At 37.8% G+C, this 23,150-nt stretch overlaps 1 protein-coding gene across 3 annotated transcripts in view; it reads right to left on the bottom strand.

Annotated features, from left to right (window-relative positions):
- LOC129274821 (E3 ubiquitin-protein ligase ubr3-like) overlaps window positions 1-23,150 on the bottom strand; it is a 78,819-nt gene that overhangs the window by 25,428 nt on the left and 30,241 nt on the right. For all 3 annotated transcript variants that reach the window (XR_010295545.1, XM_064108842.1, XM_064108841.1), the window contains exons 17-24: window positions 22,654-22,801; window positions 13,867-13,956; window positions 12,561-12,725; window positions 11,098-11,347; window positions 9,484-9,669; window positions 6,933-7,114; window positions 5,652-5,812; window positions 4,590-4,681 (exon numbers count right to left, since the gene is read on the bottom strand). Coding sequence is in view for 2 of the 3 variants with exons in the window: in XM_064108842.1 (XP_063964912.1) it covers window positions 4,590-4,681; window positions 5,652-5,812; window positions 6,933-7,114; window positions 9,484-9,669; window positions 11,098-11,347; window positions 12,561-12,725; window positions 13,867-13,956; window positions 22,654-22,801 (1,274 nt within the window). In the remaining variant the exon portion in view is untranslated. The remainder of the gene's footprint in view (window positions 1-4,589; window positions 4,682-5,651; window positions 5,813-6,932; window positions 7,115-9,483; window positions 9,670-11,097; window positions 11,348-12,560; window positions 12,726-13,866; window positions 13,957-22,653; window positions 22,802-23,150) is intronic.

The raw sequence follows: 23,150 nt of genomic DNA on the forward strand, positions 1-23,150 counted from the left end.
TCATTATTTATAAATAATGATTATTTGTTTTTCATTATTTATAAATAATGATTATTTGTTTTTCATTATTTACAAATAATGATTATTTGTTTTTCATTATTTATAAATAATGATTATTTGTTTTTCATTATTTATAAATAATTTGTTGAGTTTTTCATTATTTATAAATAATGATTATTTGTTAAATAATGAAAACGTCTACTTCATTATTTATAAATAATTTTTTCGAGTGCACCATTATTCTCATTATTTATAAATAATCATTATTTAATGTTCGAGTTTTCCATTATTTATAAATAAAGATTATTTGTTAAATAATGAAATATCTACTTCATTATTTATAAATAATAATTTTGTTTCAATATCCCATTATTTATAAATAATCATTATTTATAAACAATTTTTACAGTTTGCCATTATATACAAATAATTATTATTTATATACAAATAACCATTATTTATTAAATAATGCCATTATTTATTAAATAATGCCATTATTTATTAAATAATGCCATTATTTATTAAATAATGGAAAACTCGCTATAACATGCAAATGTGGGACCGCCCATGATATGAATATTCATGATGCGATTTCCTTTTTCGTGATTTTTCTTCACAAATTTTTGTCCATTTCCTCTTCATAATGACATTTCTTGAAGCAATTTTCTAGGGATATGGTCTGATTGTAATATTCTTCATTTTCTATATAACTTCGTCTTCGTAGAAATATCAAAAAGTGTAATTTTATACGATTTTTTCCTACAGTTCACAATCCCCATAGCCGCGCGTGTACGGTAGGGACAACCGGTGAATCGACGGAGTGCTCTTCATCGAAATACTACGTTGGTTGGTCCCCGGAAGTGGCGGGCGGAATTTAGCCCGAATCCTCGATGGAAGTCGATCAAGTGCATATGAGCTGAGAGAGTGAAATATCAGTGTACTTGTACAGGCCCTTCTACTTTTTATAAATATTTCTTGTTGCTTTTTTTGTTAAGTTAATTTTTCCTGGTGTAGAGATAAGTTTCAGTTCTAATAATGCACTTCAAATACATTTTGGAGTGTCTGTTTGAGGCGTTTGGGGCGATTTCACCCTGGCCCCAAAATGCTCGCAACGACAATACGGGGGCATGATGACCCCTAAATTTTTAAAAACTTATTTTTCTATTGAAAATTATCACAAAATTCACCAAAAGTGTGCACGAAAGCCTTCGTATTTCACTTTTAAAACTCCAAAAAGTGCCCAAATGACAAGCTTGGTCGCTTCGCTGTGTCGCTTTCAACTTGAGAACGTTTACGCGTCTGCTCCCCCCCCCCCCTCCTCCGAAAGAAATTCTGTATACGGCCATGCTCTAAAGAGCCTGGCACATTGATTTATGTATACTTTCATTTTCATTATTTTTATCTCATTATCAACATGGCCTTACGCAGAATTTTTTCCAGGGGGGCCGGGGCCGGAGCATGACGCGCGTAAACTTTCTCAAAAAAATCTTGAAAGCGAGACAGCCACGGGACGCAAGCCCAAATGACAAGCTTTGTCGCTTCGCTGTCTCGCTTTCAACTTGAGAACGTTTACACGCGTCTGCCCCCCGGGGGGGGCACTCGACCAAAAAAGTGGTAGGGGTGTGCCGCGGGCGAGACAAAAAACGGGGGCCTTGGAGCGGGCGAATTGTAAAAAGGAGGGTCCTCGGAACGGGCTTCGAAACTACAAATGTTTGTGAAAACGGGGGTCCTTGGAACGGGTCGCCTGCTTGCGAGTGCGTATGCATCCCTATGGAACGTGCATGCAGCTAGCCCGGCGGCACGACTGACGGGCGCGCTAGCGCAGAGGCGATGGTCGGACAGCGAGCTGCGGCCGCTTTTCACCAAAATTGCGACCGGAACGGCGTACCGGAAAATATGCGAAGCCCTGGAGCGGATTTTTTTCCTCTTTTTTCTCGAGAAGAAGAAAATGCTATGCTTTGGAGCGGCTTTCTTTGTTCTTTTTCTCAATAAGACAAAAATGCTATGCCTCGGAACGGAAATTTGAGTGTAAAAATGGGGGTCCCCTCCGCGGCACATACCCACTATGCATTATATACTGAGTGCCCCCCCCGGGGTCTGCCCCCACCCCCCGAAAGAAATTCTGTGAACAGCCATGCTCAAAAGAGCATATGGCACATTGATTTATATGTACTTTCCATTTTCATTATTTTTATCACATTATCATCATGGCCTTACACAGAATTTTTACCGGGGGGGGGGGGGGGGGGGGGGGGGGGCAGCTAGGACGCGCGTAAAGTTTCTCAAAAAAATCTTGAAAGCGAGACAGCGACGCGACCAAGCTCAAATGACAAGCTTGGTCGCTTCGCTTTCTCAAGATTTTTATGAGAAAGTTTACACGCGTCCTGCTCCCCCCACCCCCCCCCCCCTGAAAAAATTCTGCGTAAGGCCATGATGATAATGAGATAAAAATAATGAAAATGAAGTATACATAAATCAATGTGCCAGGCTCTTTAGAGCATCGCCGTATACAGAATTTCTTTCGGAGGAGGGGGGGGGGGGAAGCAGACGCGTAAACGTTCTCAAGTTGAAAGCGACACAGCGAAGCGACCAAGCTTGTCATTTGGGCACTTTTTGGAGTTTTAAAAGTGAAATACGAAGGCTTTCGTGCACACTTTTGGTGAATTTTGTGATAATTTTCAATAGAAAAATAAGTTTTTAAAAAATTAGGGGTCATCATGCCCCCGTATTGTCGTTGCGAGCATTTTGGGGCCAGGGTGAAATCGCCCCAAACGCCTCAAACAGACACTCCAAAATGTATTTGAAGTGCATTATTAGAACTGAAACTTATCTCTACACCAGGAAAAATTAACTTAACAAAAAAAGCAACAAGAAATATTTATAAAAAGTAGAAGGGCCTGTACAAGTACACTGATATTTCACTCTCTCAGCTCATATGCACTTGATCGACTTCCATCGAGGATTCGGGCTAAATTCCGCCCGCCACTTCCGGGGACCAACCAACGTAGTATTTCGATGAAGAGCACTCCGTCGATTCACCGGTTGTCCCTACCGTACACGCGCGCCTATGGGGATTGTGAACTGTAGGAAAAATCGTATAAAATTACACTTTTTGATATTTCTACGAAGACAAAGTTATATAGAAAATGAAGAATATTACAATCAGACCATATCCCTAGAAAATTGCTTCAAGAAATGTCATTATGAAGAGGAAATGGACAAAAATTTGTGAAGAAAAATCACGAAAAAGGAAATCGCATCATGAATATTCATATCATGGGCGGTCCCACATTTGCATGTTATAGCGAGTTTTCCATTATTTAATAAATAATGGCATTATTTAATAAATAATGGCATTATTTAATAAATAATGGTTATTTGTATATAAATAATGATTATTTGTATATAATGGCAAACTGTAAAAATTGTTTATAAATAATGATTATTTATAAATAATGGGATATTGAAACAAAATTATTATTTATAAATAATGAAGTAGATATTTCATTATTTAACAAATAATCTTTATTTATAAATAATGGAAAACTCGAACATTAAATAATGATTATTTATAAATAATGAGAATAATGGTGCACTCGAAAAAATTATTTATAAATAATGAAGTAGACGTTTTCATTATTTAACAAATAATCATTATTTATAAATAATGAAAAACTCAACAAATTATTTATAAATAATGAAAAACAAATAATCATTATTTATAAATAATGAAAAACAAATAATCATTATTTGTAAATAATGAAAAACAAATAATCATTATTTATAAATAATGAAAAACAAATAATCATTATTTATAAATAATGAAAAACAAATAATCATTATTTATAAATAATGAAAAACAAATAATCATTATTTATAAATAATGAAAAACAAATAATCATTATTTATAAATAATGGAATGTCGAACTATTATTATTTACAAATAATGAAGTATTACTTGGAATTATATATAAATAATTAGAAATGATATTTTATATAATAGTAGTTATTTACAAATAAAATGTAAATTATATATAAATAATAGTTATTATTTAATAAATAATGATTATATAACAAATAATTGTTCTATATAATAATGGTACATTCGGCGCCTCATAGACATAGCACTGTTAAGAATGGGCTGTCAACAGCAACAAGCTTTCATGATATAATTACACTAATCATGTAACGTGCGTCCCGACTATGAAAAAGCTTACACAACTCAAGAAATGTAAACAAAATGGCTTTGTTATCAACAGAAAGTAACTCCTATATAGATAATACAGCCAATGAAAACCTATTACAAATTTGAAACAGATTGATATGTTTTTTTAAAGAAAGTCTTTATTCAAAATTTCTCCAGAAAGCATATAAAAAAACAGAAAATACATTACATACAGTATTATACATGTACGGAATTCAACATTGTAGATAAGCCTGATGTACCTCGACCCATCAAGATAAACAATAAACTAATTTTGTTGCATGTTCATAATGCATTCTATCTCATGCTGATATTTTCATTTCTTTTGAAATGATGAAAATTATAATTCTCATCAATGAGTTTTAAAAAGGAACAGGTTACTAACCTTGTGTTTCGAGAGTCTGTTCCAGGAACCTCTTTTGCTGAGAAGCAAACTTTGCGACGAGCTGCTTCTGGGCTTCTCTTGCCTTTCTCCTCCTGCGATGCAAAGAAGACAACAATGGCCCGTAACACAAAGCTTAGCAATGATCCTAGAACATTGTTCTACGATTGACTGCATTAGCTACAATGTACAATCAATGGTAGAAATCAAGCGTACGATCAATCGCTAACCTTTGTGTTATGGGACCCAAGACTAGAAATATACCTGAACACGATTAATACACTCTTCCTTCAGGGTTCCCAGCTTTTCAAGAAAACAAAATTCCCTGATGAAGTTGAAAAATTCCCTGATTATTATTTAAACCCATTCCCAGTTTCGCACGGTTTTGGGGCGACTGGTTTTCATCCGCTCCAGACGAAATGGGCGAACAATGAAATCACAGTGGACGGATGCTCGATGGATATAGAGCATATGAAACACATGCAAACAGTACACATCAGATATGTAACGTTTTCCAACGGATGGCAAGATTCTTTTCCGTTTTAAATCCTCTCTGCATCCGTAAGTGCAGTGGGACCAAGCCTTGACTTACCGTTGGTTTTGGGGCGGCTGGTCACATGTATGTAATGGGCGATAAACCTGCAAAATCGTAGTTTAACCCGTTCCGCCCGATTTGAATAACGATGCGTGGACTGCCCCGTACGATTTCATTTCGCGGGAAACAGAAGACCGTGCGGTTGCTATCAGTAGGCGGGGCTTAGCGATAGAATGAAAGTGCTCTCCGGATGACCAATTCCACATGGCCATGACGCCATTTGGCGATGAATATTCATGTAAAAAGACTGTCATCGATGAATTTCGACTGATGTAAACATCGTGACCAATATCAGAGTAAAACTATGTTACAAATTTGTTAGAAAATATCCTTAAAATCACGCACCCGGTGCACAAGTTATCTCGTTCTTAGGGTGTGAGTGTGAAAAAGCTTGAACGAGTTATCTCGTTCTTCGGGTGGAACGGGTTAAAGTGGATTTATAACAAGTTGAGTTCCAAGGAAGGACATACCTCTCTGCAGCTGAATCTACAGGAGAGTTGGATCGGTTCTGAGCCTGTTCCTGGTCTTGCTTGTAACACGATGCCTCAACAGCATGGCTCTGGCCCTCATCCATGGAACAGAACCGGTCCAGAAGGTCCTGGATGTAGTAAGGACCACTGCCAAAACAATCCTGGAATTATAAACAGAGATACAATCATGGAATAACATTAAAAAGAAACAATCAATACACACTTGCCAAGGTTTGAAATGTGAAAAATAGAAGTACAGAATGATTGGATCTATAGTATAGATGAACATTTGCCCTGCAAATACTGCAGTGTAATGCGACCTGTGACAATGACACCCCCCCATTCATGTCATCTTGGCATCACTTTTCGGGCCAGCAAATTTGGCCAAAATAAAGAATTCACTGTCACGACAGAGATTTTACTGGGGAGCGTTTCATGACAGGACTTGTCGAACATTTGTCTGGCGAAGCCTGCATTATCCGACAGTTGCCATAGTTACAGTGCATCCATCAGTCTTCATCACCTGCAGTGACAATCGCGCAAGACCTAGATGCACGCTAGCACTATACATACGCGCTAGCAGTAAAACTTTGTTCAAAATAAAAGTGCATTGCCACCATACGCGCTAGCAGTAAAACTTTGCTAAAAAAAAATGCATTGCTACTTCATTGTTTTATTGTAATGGTAAATTGTATTGGTGAGGTCACAATAAATCTTGATGGAGCAAGATCTCGGATGCTTGTGCACAGTTTACATATGTGCTATGTGCTAGCTTTAAAACAAGCATAATCGTCTGGATGGATTAAAAAAAAAAATCAAAATTCTTCTTATAGAGACGTATTGATATTGGTTTCGTTGTTTATAGTGGTTTCCAATGAGGTCCCGATGCGTAATAGAAATCACACAATCACCTCTTGACATCAGGTGACGAGGCAAACTATCACTTTCTCTGCAAGCTGGATGTACTTGCTATTATTCCTGAGCTTCGCTTGGGAAAGATAGCTACATCCATCTAGCCTTGTAAGAGATAGTTTGCCCATCACCTTCACCAACAGTGATTATTTGCTTAAGAGCGAAACAAGACATTCCGGAAGGAGATCAGGGTCCCATTTCATAAATGCACAATTTCAATAAGAAATTTTCTCTCAGCCAATCAGATTGAAGGATTTCAGTAGCTTATAACTGTTATTGAAAATTTGTTATAATAACAAGTTATGTGATATTATAACAAGTTATATGAAATAGGCCCCATGTCAGTCATATAATACTAAGATCAAATACCTTTTGTTCCATCCCGGGTGTTCTCTTGCCGATGGGAACATACGATGACTCCCTTCCCGTCTGTTTGGTATGTAGTTTGATGAGCAGCGAGATGAGACTTTCACCTATCGGCATGCTGAAGGATTCTTCCTTGGTAGACGGCCAGGTCACAGCCTCTTTGCCGGCTTTCCCTTCGCTGGTTCCTTAAGATTCACAAGAAATGATGGTCACAACGTTGGTTACATGATCCATGTAAAAAGGACTACATGTACAATCGGTTGCAGCGGACAGGCTGAAATTTGCAATGTCTCAGGGGAAAAAGTCGACATCTGCTAAGCCGCTAGTGCATTATGCTGTATGACCGACTCAGCTTACATAAAATTATGCTGTTTACCAGGGTTTAGGAGGCGGGAGGGAAATTTGCTGCAGATTTTTTTGGGGAAATTTAGACCGGTTTCGGTTAAAACTTCCTCCATTTATCATATGGTTTTCATTTTTGAAGCATCTTTACACCAGCACTGTGCGCTGTCTGCGCCTGGCCTGTGCATGATGTCGACCCAAAAGTAAGAAATTGCACTCTTACTCCTCCTCTATGGCCCCCTTCTTCTACTACCCCTCTCCTCTTCTCCTTCTTTCTCTTCTCCCTCCCCCAACCCCCGGACTCCCGTTATCCTTTTCTCCCCAATCTCCTGTTTTTCTCCTCCTGCTACTCCACTTCTGTTTCTGGTAACTCCTGTAGGAACTCGGCAGGACGGCATTTTGCTGATAAACGCCAAGCTGGTATATAACCAATTACCTAGGAAACATTTTACATCTAGGTTAATCAGTCATAGTGGCTGACCTTATAGAAGACAGATATCACTCTCGGGCCTTTTTATCAAAGTGGAGAAAATGGAAGAGTGGGGAATCGAACCCACAACCTTGCGATTATGAGTCCAATGCTCTAACCACTGGACCACACGAAACGACACTTCCCCTTCCCCTTCTAGTCCTAATCATTTTACCCCTACATCCTTTTCTTGTCTTGTCTTTCCATTAATGCCCAGTCATTATATTGCTCATTCAGGGTTCCCATAGAAATTTGAAAACAGAATTCCATGACTTTCCCATGACTTTTCCATGACTAAATTGCTGCTTCCCATGACTTCCTTTCGGGCACGGTTTCCAAAATCAGACACGTTATGATGGCCTCCACCTCCCCTCACAGCCATCCGTTCCACCCACTATCTTACTCATGACATGTACATCTAATATCAATAGTATATGGGCCGTTTCTGACCAGGGTTCTATGAGAGTTGCAAGACACAACAAACTGGAAACCTCCAATAGTCAAGAGGTAAATTAAATTCCCTGGCTTTCCATGACCACAAAATTTTCCAGGATTTTCCATGACTGTAGGAACCCTGTTATTATGGCAATTGAATGTCAATATTGATGTGACCTGAGGATTTTTGCCGGGACTGGTAGGTGCAATACACCGGGTTGGTGGGTGAACACACTACTCTTTGACAAATAGTATATTGTTTTTAAAGCGCATACATGTAGGTTGCGACTCTCCTATACACGGGACCAACATTTGCGTCCTTTTCCGATGGACGGAGTGTTTACCAACTGCATTCACGGCTGCACTGAATAGTGGTGAGGTACGCTCTATACACAAAACGCTATAGCATCAGATTTTTGTTTCGGCATGAGCAGGACTTGAACCCCTCACGTTGAGATCTACGATCTGATCAGAAACAGGCGCTCTAACCGACTGAGCTACGCTGCCTTCTACCACCTGTAACTTATCCTCACTCTTCTCCTCTATCTCCCCCTTTGCCTCTTCAGACTTCTCCCCTACTCCACCTAGTCCTCCCTTTTTAAAATTTCATTCACCACAGTACTAGCATGGCTTACTTTACAGGGATCATTTCACTTTGTGAGCATCGGATTTAACAAATTCTCAAACTAAGATGAAACATGTGTATGAGTGCCTGTATTTGTCCTCAAAAACCCTGAAACAGACCACAATATAGGATGAAAAACTCTAATTAGACACAAGTAGTAATTTATTAACCTGATTTTGAGAACCATCTGTAAGACGCATTCAGCATATGCCCAGGTTTCCCAAATTCAAAAATTATGTTAGTTGTGTGGACTCCCTTCTGCTGTGTGTATCTCCTATGCACACTATCATTAGCTGCACTGTGCATTCAGTGTACATGTACCTTGTACACACTGTATGTAGGTCATGCTGGTTTCATCTAGAGTTTGTGTGTTGTAGTGCACAGATTTGCTGTATACATATAGTCATTGAAACCAACCCCCAATTATTTTCAAACTTTGGTTACATCTCCAAAGTTTTAAAATAGTTCCTTTAGATATGATACTTTGAAGCTTTTGGGATTATATTTTTACACTATAAGCCTAATGTTTAGCCCATTTTCAAGAACCAAAATGAGAATTTTTAAAATCAGAACAAAGTGAAATGATCACTTTAAGTGTAGCAGCAAAGATATTGCTGCAGCTCCGCCTATATTACAAGCTAAATACACACCAAGTATGGAGGAAGAGACAGAAATTGATATACCTGGGGCATTTTTGTCCTCATCGTCATCATCGTCACCAGGATACACCATATGATGCTCGATGGCCTCGTCGATGATCGACACTATTGCACTTTCTACGCCTTGACCTCCTTCGTGAACGATGGCGAGATCGGGACCCCCTATGGCTCCCACAAGCTCATCATCATCATCATCATCATCAAGCATATCTAAAGAGAAATATGAATGAGAATTCCAACGATGAAAACTGCACACAGCAAACTGACCATTGCAACCCATCGAGCCTTTGATTGGGTTAACGTCAGCGAAAAGTGTGTATTATAGTGACATTGAATTGTGTTCAATGGGTTAACAACTTTTGTCATCCAAAGGTAAATTCCATGGAATCCTTCATTTTGATTGGCTGTTGATCAGCGTTACCATGGTAGTTACCGCTAGAGGGCAAAGTTAACATAAAAGTAACTTTTATCTAACAGGGCTCAGATATTCTAAAAACCAATAATATGTTTTTTTTCTTTCATTTTTTTTTAAAGGGGAGGGGGAGGGGTTGACATTTATTATGTTACAAATATTTAAACCAAAATGCAATGCCATGATGCAGTTACAAAGTATGTCGGGAGCTCTGAATCACTAAGCTTCATGATTGAATGCCCATCTTCAAGTGCTGCTAAAATCAACTACGGTGACAGATCCTTCTCAGTTATTGCCCCAAAGCTCAGGAATTATCTCTCCATTAATGTATGTGAAGAAGCACCATTGTAAAACTGTTTAAGTCCCTCCTTAAAACCCACCTCTTTCAATAAGTTTCACCATCCCATCTCTTGCTTCCAATGTGTTTTGACGGAAAGCGAATCCCTCATTTAATTTGCATTGTTAATCATATAGGCCTGTATTCTGAAGTCAGGTTTAACTTAAACTCAGGTTTAACATTGAGGTTTAAGTATGGATAGCCAATTGTTACATAAATCACTAACAGTAGAGATATCATATTTCAGCTCATTTGGCTCTCAAATCATTCATAATTATCTAGGAAGTATAAATAGATGATTATCTTCACCATAGATGAATCAGGAAAGAGCACAGTAAAAATAAACATACAACTTTTTTCAAAATAAGAAACATACAAATTAATACAAATTTTGACACTATTGGCTCTCCATAATTTTAGCACAGAGTTAGACCATGGTCTAAGTTAAACCTGACTTCAGAATACGGGCCATAGTGTTTAGATTTTTTTTAAAAGTCGGATTGCGTTCTTAATTCTTAGGATTATTTGAATTTACCTACATAATTATTGACCCGTTGTATTAAGTTGTATATTTACTGATGATCTCTATATTGGTATGCATAATTATTTTTTTTTTAATGCTGTTTTCACTTTCAGTTTCTTTGTTGATCTTTTACTGAGATACATGTATCTTGAACATGTATTTTCTTCTTTCTTTCATTTTTCTTTCTTAGCATTTTGAAATGTCCGTATAAAGCACTTTATAACTGCTGTATATCATTATTATTATAGATTGTACACACATTTATAATGGATTATACTGGTCACAGGACACAATCAACCATGAACACCAATTGTACAATCGGTCGCTAAGCCTTGCATTATGGGACCGTGGTCATAAGGTATGTACCTTCAAGATAATGATGCACATACGCCACATCATCCTCATCATCGTAATCATCGTCGTCTTGCCCAGCGGCGTCCTCCTGCTCAACTTCCTCGTCTTCTGTATCATTCTCGGCCATCTCCACGTCTTGGGTTTCCGTTCCCCCGACCGCCGCACTCGACTGATCCCAAGTTTCTAAGATGGTGGCAAGCTCTTGGTTCAGCATGTGCTGCAACATGGTGTCTGGATCAAAGACTAAGTCACCATTGGATTCCTACATGGGAACAGAACCAAAAAAAATATTTTAAGTCTTAAAAAAACATAACATGGTTTTTGGATCAATATAGTGTCTGGATCAAAGGCTAAGACAATGCTAGATTCCTATATAATTATAATACAAAAGATTTGAGAAAACACTTTGAACGAATACATGTATTCTAGATGTTGGTGTTGCTGGTTTTCCGTAGTCCTGATTAATCAGATCAAGCTGGAAGATTGATTGACATAGCAACATACAGGTGTAAGAATTATTCAATTCTAAAGGGAAACATTCAAAGGTCAAGTCCACCCCAGAAAATTGTTGATTTAAATCGATAGAGAAAAATCAAACAAACATAACGCTGCAAATTTCATCGAAATCGGATGTAAAATAAGAAAGTTATGACATTTTTAAGTTTGGCTTATTTTTCACAAAACAGTTAAATGCACAACTCAGCGATATGCAAATGAGCGTCCATCACTCACTATTTCTTTTGTTTTTTATTGTTTGAATAATACAATATTTCAATTTTTACAGATTTTACAATAAGGACCAACTTAACTTAACCATAAACTGTTAAGATAATGGTAATTCCACATGTTCAGGGAGAATAAAACTTTGTTTCACTTGACAAGGAGGAGAAAATTAGAATATTTCATATAATTAAATACAAAAGAAATAGTGAGTGGGTGATGTCATCAGTCTGCCAAATTGCATACCGACCAGGATGTGCAAATAACTGTTTTGTGAAATTATGCGTAACTTTAAAATGTCATAACTTTCTTATTTTACATCCGATTTTGATGAAATTTTCAGTGTTTTGCTTGTTGGATTTTTCTCCCTTTTTTCAAATCAACTTTTTGTTGGGGTGGACTTGTCCTTTACGCTTTCTTGAAACGTCCCGTTCATTTTGTGGTATGTGATATATTACTCACACAAATAATTCTGAAAACATACTGTATGTGGATATTTGAGGACATTGCAGACAAGAATAAGTGTGAACTGGGGGGTGTTTCACAAAGAATTAAGTACGGCTTAAAGTCACACTTAAATGCTGACGTACATGATATGAAACGCGCAATCTTCTTGATAAATACGCAGTAGTGCACGTCCTTTGGCATGATCTGACCAATGCGGTCAAGTCTTTTATACTGCATTATCAGGCATTCAAGTGCGACTTTAAGTCATACTTAAAGCAAGAAGAAGAGCAAGAATTGGGTCAGCATACCTTGCTTGAGGATTGCTCCTGTTGGCTCTCAGAGACGATGGTGAGGCTGTCAATGGTCTTGGTCATGTTGGTGATCAACGATGACGAATCAAACCAGGAGGAAAGATCAGATCCTATGGGGCCTCCAGGGGTGGTGGCACTCTTGGGTGGCGTTGAATCGGAAACCTGTAGAGCACAAGATAAATTGGACACAGATATTATATCATCATGTGTTTAAAATCTGTTTTTCCCCACTTTGTGTTTATTTCCTTGATGACCATCTTCCATTCTGTCCTGTCATTTGGGTCAATGTGGGTAAATTTGACATGTTTCTGTCTTCTTTGATAATTTTCCCAATGTGTTGCGAGGTATCCTATGTAGATAAAATAATATATAATATTTTTACATGAATACCGCTTAATACACATTAGGGCTGCCCAGTTTCATAATGATATTTAAATATAGTGATATCAAACCTACAATGAATAGATGATGTTGGGTCCATAAATATCTATTAGGATATTATGATTTGTAAAGAATTTAGTTTTTAATGTGGTTTAGACGAGAAATATCCCTTGAAATGCTTTAACATACAGATATAATTGTCATAGTCCAACTCACTTGGGTCTATTAAGGGAAAGGGTGATATTTCACTCATAAATCTATATTTTATACATCCATCTCCATTCTGTTAGTCATAGCTGAAAAGGTGGTATCAAAGAGAGGCTTCCAAGCTTTAACCCATTGCATACTGGAACTGAAGGGCCCCTATACAAAGACTATGGGAATCTCAGAATTCAGTATTCTACAGGTTAAAATGACAAATAACTAACTACCAATGGTGATCCTAAACAAAAAGAAGAATGTTCACTACCATAAAACTTCCGTTAGAGGACAGGGAATTAGTTAGCAAGTCTACTATTACCCTCCCAGTCATTGGCAAAGGTGGCTAAATTGGACAGTTCTGACCAAAACCTCTCATGAAAGGCTCAAATTGAAAATCACGCAAGGTGACTTATTGATGGATTTTGTGGATGCCTGGGGCCCGTCTTACAAAGACTTGCGATTGATCGGATCAATCGCAACTATGGAAAGCCAGCAAAGTCAACATAAAAAATGCATGTTTGTTCCAAAAAAATTATAGATATGAATGTATATCCATAAATTCATTGATTTCTCGACAATTTGGTGTGATCTCCTTTGTTTACAAAGGACATTTTGCAAATTTCCAGTAGAAAAAATTATGGCACTGATGGATTTCCATAGTTACGATTGATTGGATCGATCGTAACTCTTTGTAAGACGGGGGCCCTGGTCATGTCTTTACCTGAAATTCTGCTGAACATTGGAGTCCGAGGTTGAGCAATGCCACGCACAAACAGAGAACGGAATCACTTATATTCTTGTCTTGGATTGCCTGCCAATAAAAAAACATGATGAAGCATAAAAATATTACCAAATCGTTCGAACAATGAACCTGCAGTGCTTTGAACATAAAGGGAAAATAATGGCATAAAGCCATACAAAGTGATAATAAATAAGTAGTAATAATGATCATAATGATGATGATTATGTTTGTTCATGATGATGATGATAAAAATAATAATGGTAAGTAAATTAATAATAACATCAATTAATAATTATTTCTATTATCATGATAATGAAAATAATAACAATAATGAAATAATAATAAAACATATTATTTAACAAATGATAATAACAATAACAATTTAATGATACAGGATTAAAAACACTAGCATTACTGGTACCTTATAGGTGAGCGGCCAGAAGCCAAAAAGTGCCTTATTTCTTGACTTTAATCCCCCCGGCTGGATCAAAGCAAAATCATACATCACATTAAAGGAAATTTTCTGAATTTTTCGGAATTAGGCATTAAAAATGCCATAATGTGTAGCATCACCATGGAAACCAGCCTTGAATAAGCCACGCCCATTTTAGATACTTATTGAATATTTATCATGAATATTGATTTTATACTTATCAATTTAGATTATCAGGTATTTTTTCTAATTTTCAAAGGATATATCTACTATATATTGTAAGAGGAATAACTGAAAAACAACTAAGCATGAATTCTATGAACATTTTCTCAGAAATTGTTGCCTAGCAACATACCTTTCCTTAGCAACCATTTAGCTCCTTAAGGAAACCACTTATTTTTCCATTTTAAACCTAACTTTTAACTTTTTAACTAGGTTGAATTAAACCAAAGAAGTTACACCAATGAAATTATATTAAGTATTATTGAAAAATAATAAAAAGAACTGAAAACACAAATTTTAGCTATTGCGAACCTCAAATAAACTTGTTAAGCTTTACCTGACATACCCCTTCACATCGTACAAATCGCCATATTATTGCTCATTTTGACTACATTGATACACGTACGTACAAGTCACATACCTTATACTCTTTTGTGGTGAAAAAGTTGATTGAGTTAATAATATCTGATCAATTATTTTGTCTTCAATAGAACAACAACAAAATGATCATTTCACATTACCCATGGATACCAAACGGTTGCCTAGCAACGACTATTTTCCATAGCAACGACTATGTTAACACTCTTTTCCCTGGATAAATCTGTGGAAAAAATAGTCCTTTATCAGCAGTAATACTGACACAATTATCATATAGGTGTCTACAACCTCGTTTTCAGTAATAATTCAACAAACTGACTATTTTATAGCTTCCATGGAGTCAAATGTGTTGCCAAGAAACTATATTCCATAGCAACGGATATGTTACCACTCTCCATCTCGGCCAAATGTGTTGACGAAGTTATGCCTTAGAGTAAAAATATTGAGAGAATTAACATATGATAGTTTGTTATCGATAGGCAAACAACATTCCGGAGTTAACCATTACGTACTGACACAATTTCATTGCCTAGCAACACTATTTACCTTAGCAACGATATATTTTCCCCTTAATAAATCTTCAATAATATACCTACATGCATGCTGGCAATGATAAATTGAAGGACACCGCTTCATTTCTCTTTTTTCTAAATAAAATCATCTATCCTTGTATGTACATATTGCTTGTCTACCAATTCTAAACATGAGCATGGTATTTAAACTTTATCTTTTAAAAGAGAGCAGCTCCAAAGAGAAATTTAAATGTTTTTTTTTTAGTTTGCTACAGTAGTTATAGCATTGATGATGTAATAAAATGGACAACACTACTCTTCCGGCACAGTGCCTGATTAAAAATTTGATCATGAAGTGGGTCTCCACCTAAGGCTTGTACATATATTTTTTTCAATTTCATGGACCTCCTATACTAGTACTCAATTAAGTCATTGGCAAGGGCTTTTAGCTGCATATTCAGATCACTTTCTTCGAGTGAATATGGAATGGTTAACAAATGGATCTTTCTTGTGAAATAATACCTAATCACCCATGCCTGTCCATCTTCCAAGGTTGTGTCTGTGTTGAGGCTGTAGCCCAAAGATGCCAAAGCTGTGAGTTCGACAAGTTTCTGTTGAAACTGTAATACTATTAATATTGTCAGAAGATTAATCACAGGGAACTTATGATGTCACTTTCAATCTGATAATTGTCAAGAAATCAGAAGGATGAAAGTCTGGATACTTGGGATCTTTAGCCTTATTATGGCGGTTTTTTTTTACCTGATTGCTAAGAAAGCATGAATGCTTGTAAGCAAACAACCAGAGGACCGACAGCTTAATGTCCTCTCCAAGACCTGGTAATGAAGATGCGCTTTAATAAAGAGCACTAATGCACCAAGTGGGAATCAAATCCAGGTCACCGGATTCCGAAACCCCCGCTCTACCGACTGAGCTATCATTCCTGATTCGGCCAAGAAAAGGACAAGAAAACCAATAAGGATAGAAAGGCTTACTAAAGTGGGAGATGTTTTCTATGTCTAAGTGTCATTATGTAATATGTCATGATGTTTGCACACATCTGCTGAATAGAGACAACCGGAGTGGGGCATAAAAATAAAATAAAAGTCCCGGAATATAGAGAGGAGGCATATCAGCTAATTTAGTCTTTGATGTTGTCCTTCGGGTATTTTCTGCTACAGCGATAGTGTCAGTGACTCCGATGGTTAAAAACTGATGCCTTAAATACTCAGTTTAAAAAAAGATGTCTGAAAGAACAGGCACATGTTTTCAGAAAACAGGCACACATGCCTCTATTGTCATGATTGTTACGCTACTGTTCGTTCCATGGAGATTTAGGTCAATGCAAATCTTCAAACACATCCATGGTATATTAAATATGTCTGAGAAAATATATAGAACTGATGTAATTGGGATGATACCCCTACAGTATTGGTAAAACATGCTAACACTAATACTAATAATACAAATACATCTGTATTTGTAATGATTATTTGTTCAAATAATAAGGCTGGAACATTTAAATTACAGCCATAATTTTGTATCACTACTTGAATGGAGTGGAAAAACATTGAATTGAACAATAATCTCTAAAGTAATAATCACTCCTCAGTGTGCCAAAACGGACTCAGTGATGATCTGGCAAGTCTAACTCCTTACTGTGCTATAAATCACCTCTGTGCCGATCCAGAAAGACTCCAACTTATTGTTTTCCACCTTAAGAACAGAGAGCAGATAAAAAACTGAGGGTCAGATGGTAAGCCAACCTACCTTGGCGTCATTATAGACCGTTCTTTTTTCATCCAAAGAACATGCTGCCAAAACAAATGCAAAATTTGGAGCAAGGAATATCATTCTGAAGAAGCTGGGAAACATATGGGGAATTGATAGATGCTAAATCTATCTGTACCACAGCTCTGACTTTATGCTTCTCCACTGCTGAGTACGCAGCCCCTGGTGCTAAATATTGACCCCAAGTCTTGAATGGAGCTTGTAGAGCCATCACTGACTGACTGTGACTAAAAGGAGTGATTAATCTTTACCTACTATGTATTATTGCCCCACCGTACGTCAGAAGAGGAGTCACAGATGAAAGAAAAAAAAAGTCAAGAACATAGTATTCCACTTGTCAATCATGAGCCTGCAAAGAGACTCAAATCTAGACACAGTTTTCTCTGCTCAACAGAATCCCTTGATGACTCTGCTCGCATAAAAGCGTCACCCTCTGGTCTAACAATCTCCAGTCTGTGATGCACAATCTCACCTGTAGACTTAGTACATCACTCTCCAGGTCTAAGTGAAGAATGGCCTACCTGATCTTGTTTGAATCGCCTTTGGGGCTACAACAGGAATGGAGAAACTTCCTGCAACTGTAAGGATGATCATAGGATACAACACTTTTGTGTCATACCCCTCCTACCAGAGCTTTGAACTGCCACTGCCTTTGCCACTGCACTCGATTCCTTTCACAGGAAAGCTACATGTAGATCAGGACATGACATATTTAATGAGCTGAGAAGAGGTATGTCATCAATTATCTGACTGCATGGTAGAAGACACCTATTTATGGTAATCTGATATTTTGGGGGAAAATTGCCCATGGGTTGTTGGATGGGGGAGGGGGCAGGGACTTAATTGGTTCCTGATGGGGTTGTCTGTTATGCCATGGATATAGGTCCATGGTGAGGCTAAAACGTTGCTGAAAACGGTGCCTATATTCTGATTGTTAGTGTTTTAAGGTGAAAATTACTATTTGTCAGTGAAAGAGCAAATAAATTTGATGCTAACAATCTTACCCCATATCTATATACCCTCCTTAACAAGTCACCTTTTGGAGAGACAAACTCCTGCACACCTAGACCATTTGGTCATATTATACTGCATGATTTTAAAGGGCAATATTTGCTCTGTGCCCATCTTCTTGGGTCACTACACAAGTCCTGTGTAGTAGTGGGTTCAAGCAAGATCTGGCTTTTGGGTTGAACGACTCCAGATCTTTGGCAGCGCACGGCTCTGGTAGGAGGGAGGGGGGGGGGCAGACCAAAAGGTGATGCACTGTCTGATCCTCTCCTCAGTCGTAGATATTAGTCGGCATCCCTGCTGTAGCCTCGAACTGCATATTAAGGACTTTACAACTTCTTGTTCCAGACCATAGGCGATTACATGTAGGACATAGCCAGGATGGCCATTCGTCATTTGAACCTGGGGCGTGATTCGCTAGGTCACATGGAAAGCTTCTGCGTCACAGACTGGAGGTGGTTTGACCACAGGGCGATCCTTTGACTGTGTGCATAACCATCAAGGGATTCAGTCAAGTGAAGGAGGAAATTGTCTTGACTCCAGTCTCTTTTTGTCAGGTTCATAATTAAAGAGTGGAAGAAGAAAGACATATTTTTTGCTCTTTTTCCACCTGTACTGATACCTCTATGTGTGGGGGGACCGTGCCACACAATAGATAAAGATCATCTACCCTTTTGGGTAGAAGACAGACGGATTACTTGGTCGTCTGTGTAGATGTTAAAGAAGAGTTAGGCAAAGACACTTCTTTGTGGGAGACCATTTTTCTGCCTCCACCATTTGCTGCTGGAACCACTGAAATTCACAACTGGTTTGAGGACATTTTCTGAATTAGCCTTGTCAACTTGACTTCCTTTGTCATCACAATGACTTTCCTTGTAAGTAGGCCTACCTCATGATTGACTGTTTCATAAGCAGCAGTTAAGTTAACAAAGGCTGCTCTAGTTTTCAGACCTTCTTCAAACCATCTGATGTACTGAGTCAGATTCAGTACTTGATATTAGTAAAGGACTTTCTGGCCTGAATCTTGCCTACTTGAATGAGGAACTTAGTCACAAAGGGAGCAATGCGGTTATGCAGGAGCTTTTCAAAGGGCTTTTATGTGACTAGAGTAGAGAGATTTTTCTCTGATTGGGTCTTTGCCTAGCTCGACTTAGCCAACTACCCTAAATTTCCTCTTGCCATTGTTTTTTTTTCATGCAAACAGTGGTTTAACATGTCAGCAGCCATTGGTTCAAGAAGGGTGATCTGCTCACAGAGGACATCATCTAATCGAGGTGTCTTGTTGCTCTAAATTATTCACTTTGATAGCTTAGCACAAGCAGACAAGACGTTCATGCTGAATGGTCTTGTGCATTTAAATGACTCTTAGTTGGGAGACTGTCACTGCACTTGTAGGGAGGTTGGCACTTGTGGACAATAAATAGGGTTACCTTGACTGTACACAAGAAGACAGTGGGCCACTTGGTCAGTGGTCACTAGGGGTATAGTTGGAGACTCGCATAGTCGTTTTCAAGGATCCAAATCGTTTCCCCCGGCTTTTCTGCTGTTGTGAGTCATGTCCATTGATTTATTTAATCACCGCCACTTTCTTTTTTACTATCCATAATGGCAGGTGTCAATTTTCCCCCACATTCAAGTGTTTCGGCACCAAAGGGGTCATTCTCAAAGCTCCTGAAAAATTTACTGTACAGCAGCTTCATCATTCGTCAAGCCCGGAGAATAGTTTGTACAGCGCCCTCGTGGAATATTCTTCTGTGATGATTTCTTCAATAGCTTTCCAAATGTGTCGTAATGAGTAGGGAGTGCTGGAAGATCCTGTGGATAGTTATCCGGATCTATGACAAACTGCTCCCAGATTGCTTTCTTCAGTGTGAAACATCTGTGAAAGGGAACTGTGCGTGAAGTGATGGCTTCATTTACCTTCAGCCCAATAGGTTGATGTTGAATGTGCGGGAGAGGGTCAAGCACAACCTTCTCACATTTTGTTGGGTGATGCAATCTGATTTGCATCTGACCAGTTCTCCACAAGTTCTCCATCTCGTTGGTTTCTCCATACCCCCAGATAATGATGTGACTGTTGAAATCCTCAATAATTACATTTTCTCAATCGCAGGTGGCTTCTCGTGGAAGGGGGAGAGATTGGTTAGGAGGTTTATAAAAAGAACTTAAAGAAATACTCATACGTTCAATGGTTAGGACTTTGCCCTTTATCTTAATGAGACAATAATAGCGCCTACTCTTAATCAATTCTCCTTTAACAGATATTTGACCTGCTATTTAACTGTTGGAATCAGTAATGTCCATGGTTCTAGTGAGCAACAGGCACAGATTAGAGTAATTTTTGTTGTCTACTTGATACATGTACAACATACTGAGGATCTCTTGATCTGTTTTTAAATAGGTACCTCATAAAGTAATTAGAGACTAATCGGTTCTAGTAAGCAACAGGCACAGTAGGTACCTCTTAGTAGGTACCTTATAAAGTAATTAGCTTTTGAGTTCACAATCACCACAGTTTAGGAACTATATTGCCATAAGATAAATAATTTCGTTTTCCCATTGCAGACACTTTAAGACTTATTGGCTGGTCTTGGATACACTTTAAGACTTATTGGTTGATCTTGGATATATATTACCTTTCCTAAAATATTATATAATAAAATGTTCTTAATGACAAACTAAATAATATTGTTGATTATACCCATTTCCTCTACCATGGCCGTACCCAGCGAAAAGATTCACCAAAATTCACCAAAAGTGTGCAATATATCCTTCCATTTACTATGAAAAAGCGTCCCTTGCCAAACTTGGTCGCTTTGCTTCCTCGCATTGTTTCTTGGAGACTTTTAGTCGTCTTGCCAACCCAAGGAAAAGTTTTTTGTATACAGCCATGCCCTCTCTCAATATGCCGACAGCCTGGCCAGATGGCTGAAATTAATTGTCATCACCACAATAAATGCTTAGAATAGTAGAAGATGCATTTTGAGGACCAAAAAAGGGAATTTGGGGAGGTTGCAAGCTTGAAATATCGCCAAAATGTGATGGTTGCTAAGAGAAATGTTGTTGCTAGGCAACATAATGGTTTCCATAGGTAACATAAAATTCTATGAATACTGAATTATTTAGATAAGAACAGATAACTTGACACAGCAGGGTATCTAACTGACAATTTTCACAAAATCACCAAAAGTGTGCATGATATCCTTCCATTTACTATAAAAAAAGCGTCCCTTGCCAAACTAGGTCGCTTTGCTTCCTCGCATTGTTTCTTGGAGACTTTGTGTCATCTTGCCACCCCCAAGGAAATGTTTTCTGTAAACAGCCATGCCCTCTCTCAATATGCTGACTGCCTGGCCAGATGGCTGAAATTAATTGTCATCACCACAATAAATGCTTAGAATAGTATAGGATACATTTTGAGGACCAAAAAAGGGAATTTTGGGGAGGTTACAGGCTTTAAATATCACCAAAAAGTGATGGTTGCTAGGGAAAATGATGTTGCTAGGCAACACAATGGTTTCCATAAGTAACAGAAAATTCTATGAATATTCAATTATTTACATTAGAACAGATAACTTGACACAGCAGGGTATCTAAGAATGATTTATTACAATATTATAAAAATCCATTAACTGCCAATAGACCATACTGATGCGTATAGTCGTAAATACACACAAACATAGTGATATCTGTCACATGCAGGGGTTAATCAAACATGGCAAAGATGTAATTTTTCATGATCATAAATGCATAATTCACCATAGTATTCCTCTTTTATCACTTTTCATCAAAATTCACCTGCTTCATTAGTTTTTACAAATTGAAAACTTAAAAAAAATGGTAAATGAATTAAACTGGTCAAAAAATAAGAGAACGTTGAAAAGTGAATATGGTTGCTAGGGAAAATAGTGTTGCTAGGCAACACTTTAAGATTCAAATATGTTTGAAATATATACTTGGTTGCTAGGCGTTATCATATCATTCAATCTGTAGTGATTTTATCCTTGTAAAGTCTATATGTATATATAAATTAGTGTAATTGATTGACAAATATAGATAATAAGTTACTGCTTTGCATTTATCACAAAAATGGGCGTGGCCTATTCAAGGTTGGTTTCCATGGTGAAGCTACACTCTGCGACACTTTTAATTCTCAGTTCTGAAAAATTCAGAAAATTTCCTTCAAAATGATGCATGTTTTTGCTTTGATCCAGTCGGGGGGATTAAAGTCCCAAATTTTGGCCTCTCGCCGCTCGCCTATTACTTCCCCTTACCAATCTTTCAAGATTTTAAACAAATCTTGTTGAATTCACTCTTCTTTTCTACTCTATAATATACCAAGAATTTGACACTTTTCTAATTCTCATTCCTAATTTCTAGACAGGTTTATGAAACATCCTCCTGAGACTTGAGAGTACTTACTTTATGAAGGATGTTGAAGATGGCAGCATGGAGTGTCTTTGAGTGGAGGAGCTTCCTGATTCCTTGATAGATTGGTTTAATTGGCTTGAGGGGCTGGTATGGAGGCCAGGGGTGGGTGGTACCCCGATATCGTCCAGACTGCTTCAGTCTATAGAGTAGAAAAGAAGAGTGAATTCAACAAGGTTTGTTTAAAAATCTTGAATGATTGGTTTAATAGGTTCGAGGGGCTGGTATGGAGGCCAGGGGTGGGTGGTACCCGATATCGTCCAGACTGCTTCAGTCTATAGAGTAGAAAAGAAGAGTGAATTCAACAAGGTTTTTTTTTTAAATCTTGAAAGATTGGTTTAATAGGTTTGAGGGGCTGGTATGGAGGCCAGGGGTGGGTGGTACCCCGATATCGTCCAGACTGCTTCAGTCTATAGAGTAGAAAAGAAGAGTGAATTCATCAAGGTTTGTTTAAAAATCTTGAATGATTGGTTTAATAGGCTTGAGGGGCT

Source organism: Lytechinus pictus, chromosome 13 (genome assembly GCF_037042905.1).
Source record: "Lytechinus pictus isolate F3 Inbred chromosome 13, Lp3.0, whole genome shotgun sequence".
Lineage (NCBI taxonomy): Eukaryota > Metazoa > Echinodermata > Echinoidea > Temnopleuroida > Toxopneustidae > Lytechinus > Lytechinus pictus.